The sequence below is a fragment of the Ambystoma mexicanum genome, chromosome 2p (assembly GCF_040938575.1).
Source record: "Ambystoma mexicanum isolate Mex_15411 chromosome 2p, UKY_AmexF1_1, whole genome shotgun sequence".
In the NCBI taxonomy this organism is placed as follows: Eukaryota; Metazoa; Chordata; class Amphibia; order Caudata; family Ambystomatidae; genus Ambystoma; species Ambystoma mexicanum.
In genome coordinates this window covers 532,909,576-532,924,589 of record NC_090923.1, presented here as the reverse complement: position 1 = coordinate 532,924,589, position 15,014 = coordinate 532,909,576, and the positions used below count along the sequence as shown (strand labels likewise).

General features: G+C 45.7%; 1 protein-coding gene across 13 annotated transcripts in view; it reads left to right on the top strand.

Annotated features, from left to right (window-relative positions):
* The window catches only part of IQSEC1 (IQ motif and Sec7 domain ArfGEF 1), a 3,055,115-nt gene that overhangs the window by 2,901,182 nt on the left and 138,919 nt on the right, over positions 1 to 15,014 (top strand). For all 13 annotated transcript variants that reach the window (XM_069643967.1, XM_069643968.1, XM_069643965.1 and 10 more), the window contains one exon: positions 11,045 to 11,167. In XM_069643967.1, the coding sequence (XP_069500068.1) occupies positions 11,045 to 11,167 (123 nt within the window). The remainder of the gene's footprint in view (positions 1 to 11,044; positions 11,168 to 15,014) is intronic.

Sequence of the window (15,014 nt, the reverse complement as noted above, 5' to 3'; positions counted from 1 at the left end):
CTAAAGAAATTCGGAGGAGGAGTTCTTCCCCTCTTCCAACCCGATGGTCAAGCGACATTTGGCGGCCTCGCCAGGCTCTTCCCACCCATCAAAAAACCACCACGGTGTGAGACCTCAATATAGTGTTGTGCGCCTTGGTGCACAAACAATTCGAGCCAATGGCATCCGCAGACATCAGGCTGGTCACCATTCAAACAGCTCTGTTGGTGGGCCTCACCTCTGCTCGCAGAGTCAGCGAGATCTAGGCACGGGTGGCTTCAGAACCCTATACTACTTTCCCCAAGGATAATGTCGTTCTGAGAAAACACCCCACGTTCCTACCTAAGGTAGCCTCTGCCTTTTATCTAAACGAGGATATAGTCTTACCTATGTTTTTTGCCGACCCTAAAGACGATGCTCAGAGGGTCTTTCACTGTCTGGATGTTGGACACGCTCTGAAATTCTATCTGGACAGGTCCAAGGGCTTCCGCAAGTCGGACGCTCTGTTCGGCACCTTCGGAGGGTCAAGGGCCAGTTAATAGGCATCCAAACGCTCCATAGCAAGATGGATGGTTTTGGCCTTCAATGAGGCCTATGAGGGGCAGCACAAACCACTTCCAGCTAACATGCACGCCCACGCTGTCGGAGCCAAGGCCACGGCCATTGCATTCCATCGGCAGGTGCTGTGGCAGGTCATCAGCAGGGCAGCCACCTGGGCAACCCCTTCGGCTTTCTGTAAGCACTACTGTTTGGACGCCAGCTCTAAGTCGGATGCGGCTTTCGGACATGCGGTTCTAAGGAATTTGCTTTCTTAAGGAGGTCTCCTCTCCACCCTGGGGCTACATTCAGTTGTAATCACCCATGCAGTATGGAGGAAAGGGGACGGGACACAAGAGTAATTAATAGTTACTCACTGTAGTAACTAAAGTACTCTTAGTCCTAAGTCCCCTTTCCTTCATACGTCCCACCATCCTCCCCCTAATTCTGCTGTCATTAGGCAATGTTAAATATTGTCAATGGGGATTGAGGAGTGGCGCCGGTGGCCGGCGTCAGGGGAGCGTACGCTCCCAGGGCCGTGCCCCTATGTGCCTCTAAATTTAAAGGGGAAGAAGGTTTTTTCTGATGAAAAAGGTTCCGTCTTCTGTTCCTAGCAGGGGACGCCCATGCAGTATGGAGGGGTGAGTAGCTATTCATTTGTCTTTCCATGGCCTTCTCCACAGGAACACACTATCCCTCAGGCCAAATGTCGCTATCATTCAAACCTGTAAATGTGCCTTGGAGCTGCACATTCTAAGCGGGGCTTCATCTCCATCCTGAATAATCTGACACTTGCTCCTCTCTATATAGGACCCTGTTTCGAATGGATTGTGTCCTCCCACATATTCCTCATCTTTGATATTCAATATCCAGCCTGAGCTGCTTCGGAAAATAAATGTCGGCAAAGGACGCTGTGTGTCGATGCAGTCGACTCGCTGTCCCTCGAGGGCCTGCGTCTCGAGGATATCATCGAAGGTAGGTATTGCACGCGCTGCGCCCGTTGGCTTCAGTTCTGTTTTTCCAAGTAAGCTTATGCTTCGAGAACTACGGCGCACTTCAATAATTTCCTTCGTTAAAAAGATACTAAAATGTCTTCATCTTCGACACCGTTTACCTCGAAGACCGGGTTTAAGAAGTGTCAGGACTGCGCTTCCAAGATGTCGATAACTGATCTGCATTGAGTATTCTTATGGTGTCTCGGTGTGGAGCACAAGATCTCAGATTACTCAAAATGTCCACCACTCCTTGTCGTCATCGAGGAAGTAGAAGAAGAGGCACCATAAATTGCCCACTTCGACGTCATCATCTGACTCTTCTCCTGAGAGAGCTATATCCTGTCCCACTAAGGCCACCGCTCCTGCCGAATGGGAAGCGTTCAGGTTAGAAATACTGATCCTTTGAGCCACAAGTCAAAAATAAGTTGAGCTAGTTGACGGCATCAATGCCAGCTGCGCCCTCGACGCCAGATGCGCCCTCGACGTCAGCTGCACTATCAATGCCAGCTACGCCATCAACGCAAGCTGAACCATCAACGCCAGCCGTCCCATGGATACCAATGGTGCCATCGATGCCATTGAAACCTTCCGTCGAGTTCAAAATGTTTGAAACCTTCTACGCACTTACCAGAGAAAACCTTTACTCCTTTACTTAGAAAGAATTACTTTAAATCACTAACCTCTATTTATGAAGACAATGAGCCATCAGATAGTGTGCACCATTTGGGTTACTGTATGATACACCAAATGTCCATGCTAGCTTTATACAAGAGGAATCCGGGCTAAAGGACCTTTATGAAAATTTACAAACAACTAGTGGTGTGGACACTTCAGGAGAATTAGAATTTGGTAAGCCTGAGTCCGATGAACATGCAGATGCATCATAAAGGCAGTTGATGTCTAAAGTTGTAGATTACCTGGGATGGAGCAGACCTGCCATCCCCTTCACGCAGGATGATCTAACAGACATCCTTGATAAAGGTCCACAAAAGGATCCCATTTTACCATTCCACATTGCTCTTCAAAAAAGGGTGAAGTCCAAATGGGAGACGCCCGAGTCAAGTCCGGCAGTAAACAATAACTTGACAAGAAAATACTGCCCATTTAGTAGTGACCCCAACTACTTATCTAAACACCCCACCCCAGAATGTATGGTGGTGCAGCAGCAACCGCAACCTCAAAACAAGCAGCTTATCCAACAATCCCACTGGATAGGGATGACAAAAGGGTAGATGCATGGGCAAGAAAAGTATTTTCTGAGGGGAGCATGGCTCCAAAGTCGGCCAACTCTACATGTGCCTTAGCAAAAGTTTTCATTCACGCTATGGGACTGCATTTCCATGGCGGTGGAGGATATTCACGAAGTGAAAGAAAGAGACTTTTCTTGGCCTTTGTTAGGGACGGCAAAGAAGTCATGTGTAAGTCTCTTCAATCAAGTCTGGATTCTGCTGACAGCATCAGCAGAGCCATGATGGCAAGCACCGTAATTCGTAGATTTGCGTGGTTAGTGGTTAAGGAAGTCTGGATTTGCACCAGACTCCTTAACATGCCTTTTGACGGGTCTCAACTTTTTGGCAGCAAGGCTGACGAAAGCCTTGAGAAGCTGCAGACCTTGAAGGCGGCAGCCAAATATTTGGGTGCCGCCATTAGGCAGCCTCTGCCTTTTCGCCCCAGTGGACTTTCTTGGAGGGGTAGAGTCTTTCGCTACTACTCCTCAGTTGGACGAGGGAGGGGTACAAAGCCTGCTCAAGCAGGGGCATCTTTACAAATAGCCACTGCTTCAGCCACCTGAATGGTGAGACATTACTTCGGTTGCTTGGGCATAAGAAACCATAGCCCAAGGTTACTGTTTTCCCTTGTTCCCTTCATTCACAGACCGCAAAACCATCCACCAGGGAGCCATTCTTTGAGGGCTCCAGATCCTCTCCTTGTGAAGGTAATTTTGACCCTGCTAGAGAGAGGTGCTATAGAGCCCGTACCTGTAGCGCAGAGGAACAAAGGATGGTGCTCTCCATATTGCCTAATCCCCAAGAGGACTGAGACCCTTCTTGGACTTGAGATACTTGAACAAGTTCCTCAGGAAGGACAAGTTCAAGATGGTCACACTTTCTCAGATCCTTCAGGCCTTCCAACTCCAGGATTGGATGGTCTCATTGGACCTTCAGGATGCTTATTTTCATGTGCCAATCCATCTCAAGCACAGAAAGTGTCTGAGGTTCACCGTTGGCGGTTCTCATTATCAGTTTCGAGTTCTGCCTTTCGGGCTGACCTCCGCCCCAAGGTTTTTCACCAAACTGATGGCGGGGGTGGCAGTGAGTCTCGGGAGAAGGGGTATTCACGTCTACCCCTACCTGGACGATTGGCTGATCAGGGCGCGTTCTCCCAAACAAGTCCTGGATCATCTCAGTCACCTGCCACTCTCTTCACAGACTGGGCTTCTCCCTCAATTACAAGAAGTCCCATATGGCACCATCTAAAAGCTCCAGTTCATCGGGGCTGTACTGGATATGTCCCTGGGACAGAGCTTGCAACCCGAGGTGAGGACTCAAGACATTCTGCATATGGTCTGCAAGTTTCAGTGTGCCCAGCGTCTCCCAGCCTTTTACTGTTTGAGGTTGCCCGGCATCATGGCATACTGCATTTTGCTGGTGCCAGAGGCTCGGTCGAGAATGAGATCCCTTCAATGGGCTCTCAGGACACAATGGTCTCAGTTCTTGGGCAACATGTCAGACCTACTTCAGGTTCCAAGCAGGGTCGCATAGGATCTTCTGTGGTGGGCCTGCGAGGACAATATTATGAAGGGAGAACCTTTTTGGCAACCATGGCCGGAGATGATAGTAGTGACGGATGCCTTACTCACAAGGTGGGGAGGCCACACCAACGATCTGACAATCAGCGGTCCTTTGTCTCCATCGGAGTCCAAACTACACATCTATCTTTTGGAGCTGAGGGCAAGCAGACATGCACTGAAGGCCTTTCTGCCCTCTGTGCGGGGAAAGAATGTCCCGATAATGACGAACAACACAGTGGCCATGTACTACTTCAACAAGAGAGGTGGTGTAGGGTCACTACCACTGTTCAGAGAGGCAATGCAGCTCTGGTACTGGGCAATTCAAGAAGGAATCTCCTTATTGGCAGTTCACGTCACTGGAAAGGAGAACATGGCGGGGGGCGCTCTGAGTTGGCAGAGTACAGTCTCCCACGAGTGGAAATTAGCTCAGGAAATCCTTCAAGAGATCTTCACCCTTTGGGAAACACCTCAAGAAGATCTGTTCGCAACCAGTATCAACCGGAAGTGGAAACTATGCTGCTCCAGGGAATTTCCTCCAATAGGAGCTCTAGGAGACGCGTTTGTGGTAGACTGGGAGTTTCCACTCCTGTATGCATTTCCTCCAGTCTCCATTATTCTTCACATGATCAGGAGGTTGAGAAACTTTGGAAACCTATGATCCTAATTGCTCCGGATTGGGCAAGGAGGACGTGGTACCCGGACCTTCTGGACATGTCCATCTACCCTACAATACTTCTTCCACAAAGAGAGAACCTTCTCTCGTGAGAGGTGGGTTGGGTTCTCCATCCAGAGGTCAAAACTCTCAGCCTTCACGCATAGTTTCTGAGAGGCTGAGATACAAGGATTGGGACCTCCCGGATGACCTAATGGAGATCTTGCTTTCAGCCAGAAGGCCAGCAACAAAGTCCTTGTACCTGTGGAACAAATTCTGCAGCTGGTGCAGAGACGGAAATGTAGACCCTTTATTATGCAAAACACCAGAGGTGTTATCTTTTCTACTGTACCTAGCCAATCTGGGGCTCCAGGTTGGAACAATTAAAGGCTATTTGGCAGCTCTACCCATCATTAAGCGCTCGTCTGAAGAAACTTCATATTTTAAGATCCCACTGGTGATACAATTTCTGAAGGGACTCACCAGTGTGTTCCCTCCATCTCCTTTTCAGGTTCCAGTTTGGGGCCTTAAGCTAGTGTTAAAATGTTGTGTTCACCATTTGAACCTCTACATTCATGTCCATTAAGTTACTAACGTTCAAGACCATTTTGTTGGAAACACTAACTTCAGCCCGTAGAGTGAGTGAGTTGCAGGCACTATCATCTAAACCACCCTTTACAGTTTTCCACAAGGACAAGGTTGTCCTGAGGGTTAAGCTTTCATTTTTGCCTAAGATCATTTCAGATTTTCATGTAGGACAAAAGATTGTGTTACCCACTTTTTACCCTCTTCCTTCATCCTGGCAAGGAGGAAGAGAGGTTGCACAGATTAGATCCACGTAGAGCTCAAAGCTTCTACATTTCTAGATTGTCCAAACTTAATCTAGATGATCAACTTTTTATAGGTTATACAGGTCACAAACTGGGTCATGCTGTAACAAGGTAGACCTTATCCAGATGGATTATTCCAGCAATTTCAGAATGCTACAGGCTGGCGGGCTAAGATCCTGCAGAAGGCTTGAGGGCCCATTCCACCAGGGTAACGGCTACCTCTTCGGCTCTGCAAAGTGGTGTTCCTATTAAAAACATTTGTGAGGCAGCTACGTGGCCTACAATACACACGTTCACAAAGCATGACTGCCTTGATTCTTCCCTGAGTCAGGATGGAAGCTTTGGAAAAGCTGTCCTCCATTCTGTTCATGGAAACCATTGATACATTCTTACTCCCTCCACCAAAACAAATGCTGCTTTGGGAGTCTATCAAAATGAGCAATTCGTGGGAGGACACAATCCATTATAAGAAAAGGTTACCTGGATGTTGCTTACACGTATTCCTCATCGCCCTCCCAGCCTACCCTGCAGTAGAATTTCACGTGCTATTACAGCTTTCGCTCCTTCAGACCCTAGTACGGTCAAACCCGTGTTGATGCGGTTAGTACTATTGAAAGAAAAAACAGAACTGAAGCCAACGGGCGGTGCGCGTGATATATATACATTCAATATGACATCATCCCCGAGACGGAGGCCCTCAAGGGACATCGAATCGACTGCATAGACGCACAGCACCCTCTGCCGATAAGAAAATTCCGAATCAGCAGAAGCCGGATATTGAGTATCAAAGATGAGGAACACATGGGAGGAACATCCCGTCAAAAGAACCTTAACAGGGGTAAGTAACTTGTTCATCTTTCCTGTCTCTTCCTACCACTGTCTGTTGTATGTTTTTTCCCATCCATTCTCCAACTATCAGGAATCTCCCAACACTCACAGATAAGTTGATCACTACTGTTTCCTCTCTTGTAAGGCACTTAATAAAAGATTGCCAGTATACTGTTACTGTGTTTAGTGTTTCCATTGAAACGTTTTGTTCCCTCAGTAAATGAATACAAATGTGAAAAATGAGTCTTTCAATGGTGGTCGAAAAACCATCACTCCCAGAAACCATCTCTTGCAATGTGTCCAATTGATTTGTGTTGCAGTTTAGAGGTGAAGGGATTTTGGAGCTGGTAGAGCTATGCAAGTCCTATATTTCCCTCTCGTAATGGAGACCTTCCATTCAATAAACCTGTGAAGCATTGAATGTAAGTCAAGATGTATTGTTGTACGGGGGGGGGGGTCGGCAAGACCATGTTCAATATTATCGCGGAAGGTGAATTTGTTCCTTACCATCTGTCCCTTCCATACTGCTTAAAAAAAAAACACACAACCTCACTTAGAAAAAGAAAAACTGAAGGAGCATTGCTCAAAGAAAAAATGTGCATTAGTTAAAATGCCTTTATATTAATAGCCCCCTTGTTTGGGGACGTTTAGGGCCGTTACCAGCCATGTACGTAAACAAGCGCGGGAATTGTCGCTATTTGCACCATAAGGCTCACTCCTGGGTGTCGATAAGGTAAAAGTATTTTTAAGGATATGGGCTCTGCACATAGTGCTCGTACCCATTCTCCTCCCAAAAGAGTTTGGAGGTATTTCAGAAGTAAATCCTCTGAAATACCACCAAGCGGATTTACAGTTACCACCACCTGGTCCTGTAGATTTACCACGGGATTACAAGTGGTGGTAGGTGGCGTAAATCCCCATTTTCTGGAGTCCGTAGCACTCCATTGGGGATATTTGGCAGAATTACCACTGGTGGAATTACGAGTGGCAATTCCGCCCATTTTTTTGGGAGGAAAAGTGGAGGATTCACCTCCAGCATCATACTGGAGGTACATCCTCCACTTTTCCTCCAGAAATCGGCAGTATTGCCACTTATTATTCCACCAGTGGTATTTCCACAAAAACTTGTAATTTGATGGTGTGGGAGAAATGGAAGAAACAAATTACCTTATGTTCTTTAGGCACAAAAGGTGTTTTGTTTTGGAGCTACATGCTATTATTTTCTGCATGTTTCTTCTGTTGGTGATGGCACACCTAGTGGGCTTTCAATTTTATGTTATGTGATCTGTATTTGTTGAGCGCTCGTTCACTCGAGTGCATCATGGCGCTAGGGGCGCGAGGAGTAGTTCCAAGATGCAGTTACTAGGAAAGCAGGGTCTTCAATTTCCGCCGGAAGGCAAAGTGGTCAGTAATCTCCCGCAGGGGCAAAGGCAGGTTGTTCCATACTTTTGCGGCAGCAACTGAAAGGGCGCGTCCTCCTTTGCGGGCTAGCTTAAAATGAGGCACCACCACCTGTAGGGTTGCTTGCGATAGAAGGGCACGAGTAGGCAGGTAGTGGGAGAACTTAGCTTGCAAAAATTCAGCTCCTGCACCATAGAAGGCTCTGTGCACTATGCACATAGAATTAACCATAATCTGATGAGCAACGGGGAGCCAGTGCAATTGCCTCAGCAAAGGGGTCATATGGGCATCAAACGAAGGGTGGATGATGGATCTGGCCGCAATATTTTGGAGCAGTTGCAGCCGCCAAATTAGATAGCCAGGTTGAGCCAGATAGAGTGAGTTAAAATAGTCCAGAACACTCAGGACCAAGGCAGCAACCAACGGGGCCTGGTTTACTGTGGGAATAAAGGGGAGAACCTTCTGGAGAATCCGAAGTTTAAAGTGGCCGGATTTACACACAGCATTGACCTGTTCATCCATGGTCAATCTGGCTGAAATCCGCACTCCAAGATTCCGAAATGACAAAACTGGTGTGGGAAGAGGGCCGAGGGAAGTGGGCCAAAAGTCAGATGTCCAAAACAGTTGAGGGGTGGAAGTAACCAACAAATAGGACCTCGGTTTTACTATCGTTCAGATTCAGCCAGTTCAATGTCATCCATTTTCCCAGTTCCTCAAGGCAGCATTTTAGCCGGGAAGCCATTTCAGATTTAGTCGGGTCAGGGTGGACCAAAATCTGAATATCGTCGGCATAAGAATAAAAATGGAACCTGTGAGCCACAATGAGGAGCAGGAGATATCTTATATAAATGTTAAATAAGATGGCAGACAGTGCTGATCCCTGAGGAACTCCACAGAAGAGGGGAGCGGGGGCTGAACGGAAATGAGGGGGAGAGAGACTGATTGAGAGCGATCCGCCAGGAAGGCTGTGAACCAGTTAAGGACTTGTCAGAGATCCCTGCCTCAGAGAGCCGGAAGATGAGGAGAGAGTGGTCGACGGTGTCGAAGGCAGCCGACAGATCTAATAGCAAGACAGCTCCGACACCGCCCTGTTCAACCAAACACATCAGGTTGTCCATCACTGAGTTTAGAACAGATTCAGTGCCTCTGCCAGGCCGAAAACCAGACTGAAATGGATCAAGAAAGTACAAAGATTCCAGAAACGTAGAAAGAAGAGGGGATACCAACGCTTCTAAGACTTTCATCAGGAAAGGCAGAAGTGAGATAGGACGATAAATGGCCAGCACTTCAGGATCTAAAAAGGGCTTCTTAAGCAAAGTAATGACCAAGGCATGCTTAGGAAAACATGGGATCACTCCCATCGCAAAAGAGATGTTAACAGCTGATGTGATCTAGTTAATTAAGTCATTGGACGTCTCCTGTAGAAGAGCCAGGGGTATGGCATCTACAGGGGAGGCCAATTTCAGTTTCTGAATAGCGAGAAGAACATCTGAATTAGAAAAAAGAGGGAATGTAGACCAGGACCCTACAGTAGGAGGGGGTATTGCAGGAGCCATGTCAGTCGTGGCCGACATAGCCTCAATTTTTATGTTGTCCTGAATGGTCGCAATCTTTGTCAGAAAGTGGAGATGTACAATTTTAATTGTACATTGGGTTATTTTTAATCATTATGGGTTGGCTACCCGTTTTCTGATAACTTTTAATATTTTGTTTTTTCCACATCCACAGTGCTACATATCCCTGGGGTCCTGAAGAAGGCGGCATACCTCTCTACCCGCCGAAACGTCCATGCCTAGCATTAGGCACCATCCGGACATTCATGGTGCCCAGTGATACTTACTGGGACGTAGACCTGGCATGTGTCCATGGGCCTCGAACAAATTGAGTTCCAGCCTTGAGATTGAGTTCTGACCTTGAATGTCTGGATCTCTGTATAACTCCCTTATTCTTTAGATCATGATTAGAATGGGGGGGCCTTTGTATCTGTTTCAGTCCATGTCTTTCTATGGTAGAGGATCATCCAGATAGCAACAATAAAAGTGTAATTTACTTTCATGTGCATAATTACTGTGACATGTTTCCCTTCTTTTTGTATATCTACATTATTCTGCTTTGTGTTGCTTACAAGAGAATAAGAACCTTGTACATTCGCTAATTAATTCTGTATCTGTTTCATTAATGTTTTGTACAAGTTTTTGAATACTCAACTAGTGGACGATTCATTTGTCCAAAATATAATAAAATATCAGATTTTGTTTATTAATTATTCATCACATGCTATATTAATTTATCCCGACCTATCCCACAACTGCTTGCAGCTTCCTTTATTGTGTAGTTAAATTACTTAAACCATTGTCAGGTTTTTGAATGTTCCAGGTGGGAACAAACCTCCTTGTTTTGACTTCTTGTGCTCATTAGTTCCCAACAGCCATTGAGTTTCCCCTTTGGGTATTTTATTTTTAAATTCTCTACACGACACTCGACATCCTTAATGCTTTCCTTTCAACTCACGGTAATGGACAGTGTAGTCTGCATTGAATCACTACATTTATTTTAAGACTGTTTGAAGCATATGACAGCTCTGTATGAGACAGATGATTTACCCTCCTCTGTTCCCATAAATGAGATAATCCACTAACTCGTTCTAGCCTGCTGCAGGGTGTTCTCTGCCGCTCCAGGCTATTAGATAGTCCGTTTTTAATCAGTATCAAATCAATACTGTGTTTTATGGGCACTGAGTAGTGATACATTACTGGTGTGAGCGATCAGAGCTGATGATTGTGTGTGTCAGTGAGGCTTTTCCACACTGATCTGTACCTTACATGCCAATAACTGTGTCATAAAGTAAAATGATGTCCTGCTTATTTCCACAATATCTGTTCCTTCATTGACATCCTGCAATTGATCTCTTGGGCCATTGTCTCTCTGCTCATGGCTTGACCTTACAGTTTCTCTATTCCATTTGTTTACTAGTGTGGGAATATTAGGCATGCCTTGCTCCTGGCATCATCTTCTGAATTTCTTTTTACAGCTGTGTTGTGGATGAGATGGATTTCTCTGCAATGGAACTGGATGAAGCGCTCCGCAAATTTCAGGCTCATATCCGTGTCCAAGGAGAAGCCCAGAAAGTCGAACGACTCATTGAAGCTTTTAGGTATGTTCTGAAAAATCTACATTCACCCTCGTTTTATAGATTTATTTATTCATCAATGTGTGTATAAATATATGGTGGTATATGTTCACGCAAAGTGTATTCTAGTTATATTAATCTTAAAGAAAATTCGGTTTGGGGTCTAAACCCTGCATACAAAAGGCCCACTTTGTGGAAGGCTGCCACAATGGCCGCCAGACTCAGACTTGGCAATAGGGCAATGTCCGAACAAAAAACACAAAATGCTAGTGTGGGCCAGCTTTTTGGGGTTAAAGTGGGCCACTTATTTGGGCCTCTTTGTCCAATTTGATAAGTTTATTCACCATGCTGCTAGTAGTTTTGACCAGTGTTAATGTATAAATATTCTTTAAAATGCACAATTTGCCTCACATTCTATCAAAAACCTCCCCCTTGAGTACTGCTCAAACAGCCTGGCACAACGGGAGTGAATTGTCATTTGCAACAGTGGGCCACTTTTTCATTGGTGCCTGCGCCAATTTTATGCACCAGTGCGAGCCAGATGGCCGCCCCTGCAATGTCTGTCTTTTGCCTCCCACAACTTCCTCCTGTTAATTAATTTCAGGGTGTGTTTCCACACCGCACCATCCATCCGCTGCGCGATCCATGCCACCACACTCCCCAGCTCACCCCACTTGCCTTAGTCCCTCTGGCGCACTCTCCCTCCAGGTTGCGTCCCCTGAAGACCTACATACTGAAGGTGACTTCTGTTCTGTGCCAGGCCTTCCGTACGTAGGCCTTTAGGCGGCTGGAGACCGCAAACAGTACATTCATTGATGTAGATTGCCATTGGGTTTTCATTTGTTCTCGCTTATGGTCTTCGCAGTAGTATTTCATCATGGACTTGTTGGTTGCACAATAAAACGTGTTTCAAGCAGTTTTTGTTGGTAGGATATTCGGTTAGACAGGCAAACTCAAATGCTCTTATTTTGATCACGTAATAGCTATGAGGCTGTTTCTTCAATGTCTTTGATTGAACAGGACTCCCTTATTATTGACACAGACTCACGTTCATACGTACACTGGAATGGCGAATCCACCAGATCTATGACTGTCTGTTTTTAGGCCAGAAAACGAATGGTTTGCTGTCAAAATAGATGTATAAATATCGATTTTTCGTTTTTTATTCTCCTGCAGGGAATCGTGGTTTGTCATTTTTTGCACTTCTTAAAATCTAAGTGTGGCAGTTCCCCTCCCAACCAGGGCCCCCACCATAATCTTATCATGGCCATGATCCACCATACCCTCCTTTTCTATGTAAGCTTCTCTAGTCCCCACTGCCGTCATGCTTGCAGCTCTAAGCAACACTGCATCCTCAAAGAGGGTCCCTTTGTGCATGTACAACTAGTCCTACATGCTCACCATTTTCGACAGCCGAGATAAGCAGGAGAAGTGCATTTTTGTGTTGTGCTGGGTTTTGCGTTGATGAACTTTACATACAAAAAAATATGAGTTGTTGATGTTTTGCCTATTTGAAGACCAGCAGTCAATAAATTAACTCAAAGCATAACATTACCTAATTGCTTTTTCCTGCCTGACTTGGCAGGAAAAAGGGTTCACTTAACATACTCTAGTAATTGCTCTCAGACTCCAACATAATCGGCTTGTGATTCCGTAATATGGTCTGCAGGTTTGATTGAATGAGCTGAACATTCTTGGAATAATTTGGAAATCTTCATATTGACTGCAACAGAGATGTCATTTTGTGTGCTAAACACCAGTGCTGTGGCTAACAAGGTAACCATGGACATGGACCAACATTGTTTTACCATGGCCCTACTCCACATAATAATGTAGGTCAGTGAAAGTTTACTTTGCTTCTTCACTTCACTTTTCATAACAGTTTAGTGGGGCCATACTTGGTTAGCAGCTGTATGCTGTTCTCCCCGCTCCCACCAATCAAATGTTAGCACCAACCTGGAAGAAGCAATTGCTTTGACGAGAAACGCATTTTGTCTGAAGGAATATCAGTAAATTGCGCCAGTGTCATTTGGTGGTGAGCAGATCCATATTGTAGAAACCCCAGTCATTTGCTATCTGGCTTTGCTTGCATAGCTGTCTGCAGATGGCACCCTTGCTCAAGGCCCCTTTTTTGGGCAGTTACTTCTCATTGGCACCCCAAATCATGGACTCGGTCACCAAAGTATCTTACAGTGCAAGCTAGCAAGATTTGGCTAAACCCCTAGGACTGCTGACGTAAAATCTATGAAGGGTTAATTTTCACCATGCCCTTGTTAGTGGGTAAATAAGATTTACTATCTTGTGGTGTTTCACTCTTCCCCCTTTCTTCTGCTTTAAATACAAATGTTGTATGTATTTCACCAACTTTATTTACAAAGTTTAACTTGTGGAGAAGACTGGGTAACAAATGGTCATTATACACACAGCGGCCAAGCCCATCTACAAAAGAGTGTTAGAGATGGGACCTATCAAGGAGAAGTTTTGATCTTCTATGCAACCCCCAGTAGTTCTTCTGGAGAAAAGTAGGCAGATCCTCAAGTCTTGTTCCTGTTGCATCACACATAACATTTTTAACAAATGTCTTGGTAGGTTAAATGCTTGGTAGACCCCCGTCAGAGTATGGGATTTCATTGTGTTAACACTTCAAAAAGCCCTTGACTTTTATATCTACAAATACAAAGTTCTTAGTCATTTAACTTATCTTGTTTGCAGTGGGAGCAGTCATTCTGACTTAAAGCTCTACTTTGCGGGGGTGTATTTCTGCATTAAAGAACAGCATGTGATCCACAGATGTACTCCTCTACAAAGTTAAGGAAACGTTTGTGCATGCATACAAGCGTGAGACAATTCGCGATCTGGAAGGCAGCTACCTGGGATACTGCACATGCTTTTTGCTAGTTCTTGTCTTTGGATGCATCACTCAGAGCAGATTGCAGTCAGGCTAGACTATTCTGAACAGCATGCTGTCTAGATCTGACTCAAGGTAATGCAGTCTCCTCCCCTTGGCGCTCCTCATGCAACCTATCCTAACCAGATTTGAGATTATGACTGAAGTGGTTTTAAGAACAAATAAATTGACTGTGCTAGTACTGGTATGAGGTGGCCCCCAAAGAGGCATGAGGATTAAGACATCAACAGAAACACAGGACTTGGACAATCTGCCTGGGTCGATCTGGGAGCATTGTATAAATATAGATGATGGACTAACAAACCTGTCAAACCCAGCTGGGAGAGGCAACAGGTACGGAAATCAGCAGGAGTTTCAAATGCTGTGGGCAGACCAGAGTCTGAGAAGAGCAGAGGACACCAGCATAGCACAGAAGCATTTTTCTGAGGATCCAGTTGAAGCTGGCCCGAATGCGAAGCAGGAGAGCAGTGCCAACGAGCTTACCAGAGCACGGAGCTGCCACGGTGCTACAGAAAACAGAGAGAGAAGCCTGGTGCATCAGAGAGAAGAACCCTAGTCCCAGGATGTATCAGTGGCATGCTGAAATCCCACAGAAATGAAAAGAAGGTGCGAGAGATCCAGGCGTAGACAGTTTGGGGACCCGATCATTGGTATACCCAGCATCCGAGGAGAGCTTCCTCATTGCAGTGACGACCATAAGCCCACTGACCACCAGAGAAGGGTCGAGGACTCTAACCAGTACAAACCAAGCATCCAATGAGAGCTTCCTCATTGCAGTGGCGACACTAAGCCCAGTAACCAACATAGAAAGATGTATATCAAGCTGAGGATCGTGAGAGAGAACTTTTTAGACACCAGGCAAAGGGAGTCATTCTCTTGGAGAAGGGGGCCAACGCTCTGGTAACATACTTAAAGACACAGAGGCAGGCGGTCATTTCCCTGAACTTATTAGGTACTGTGTGA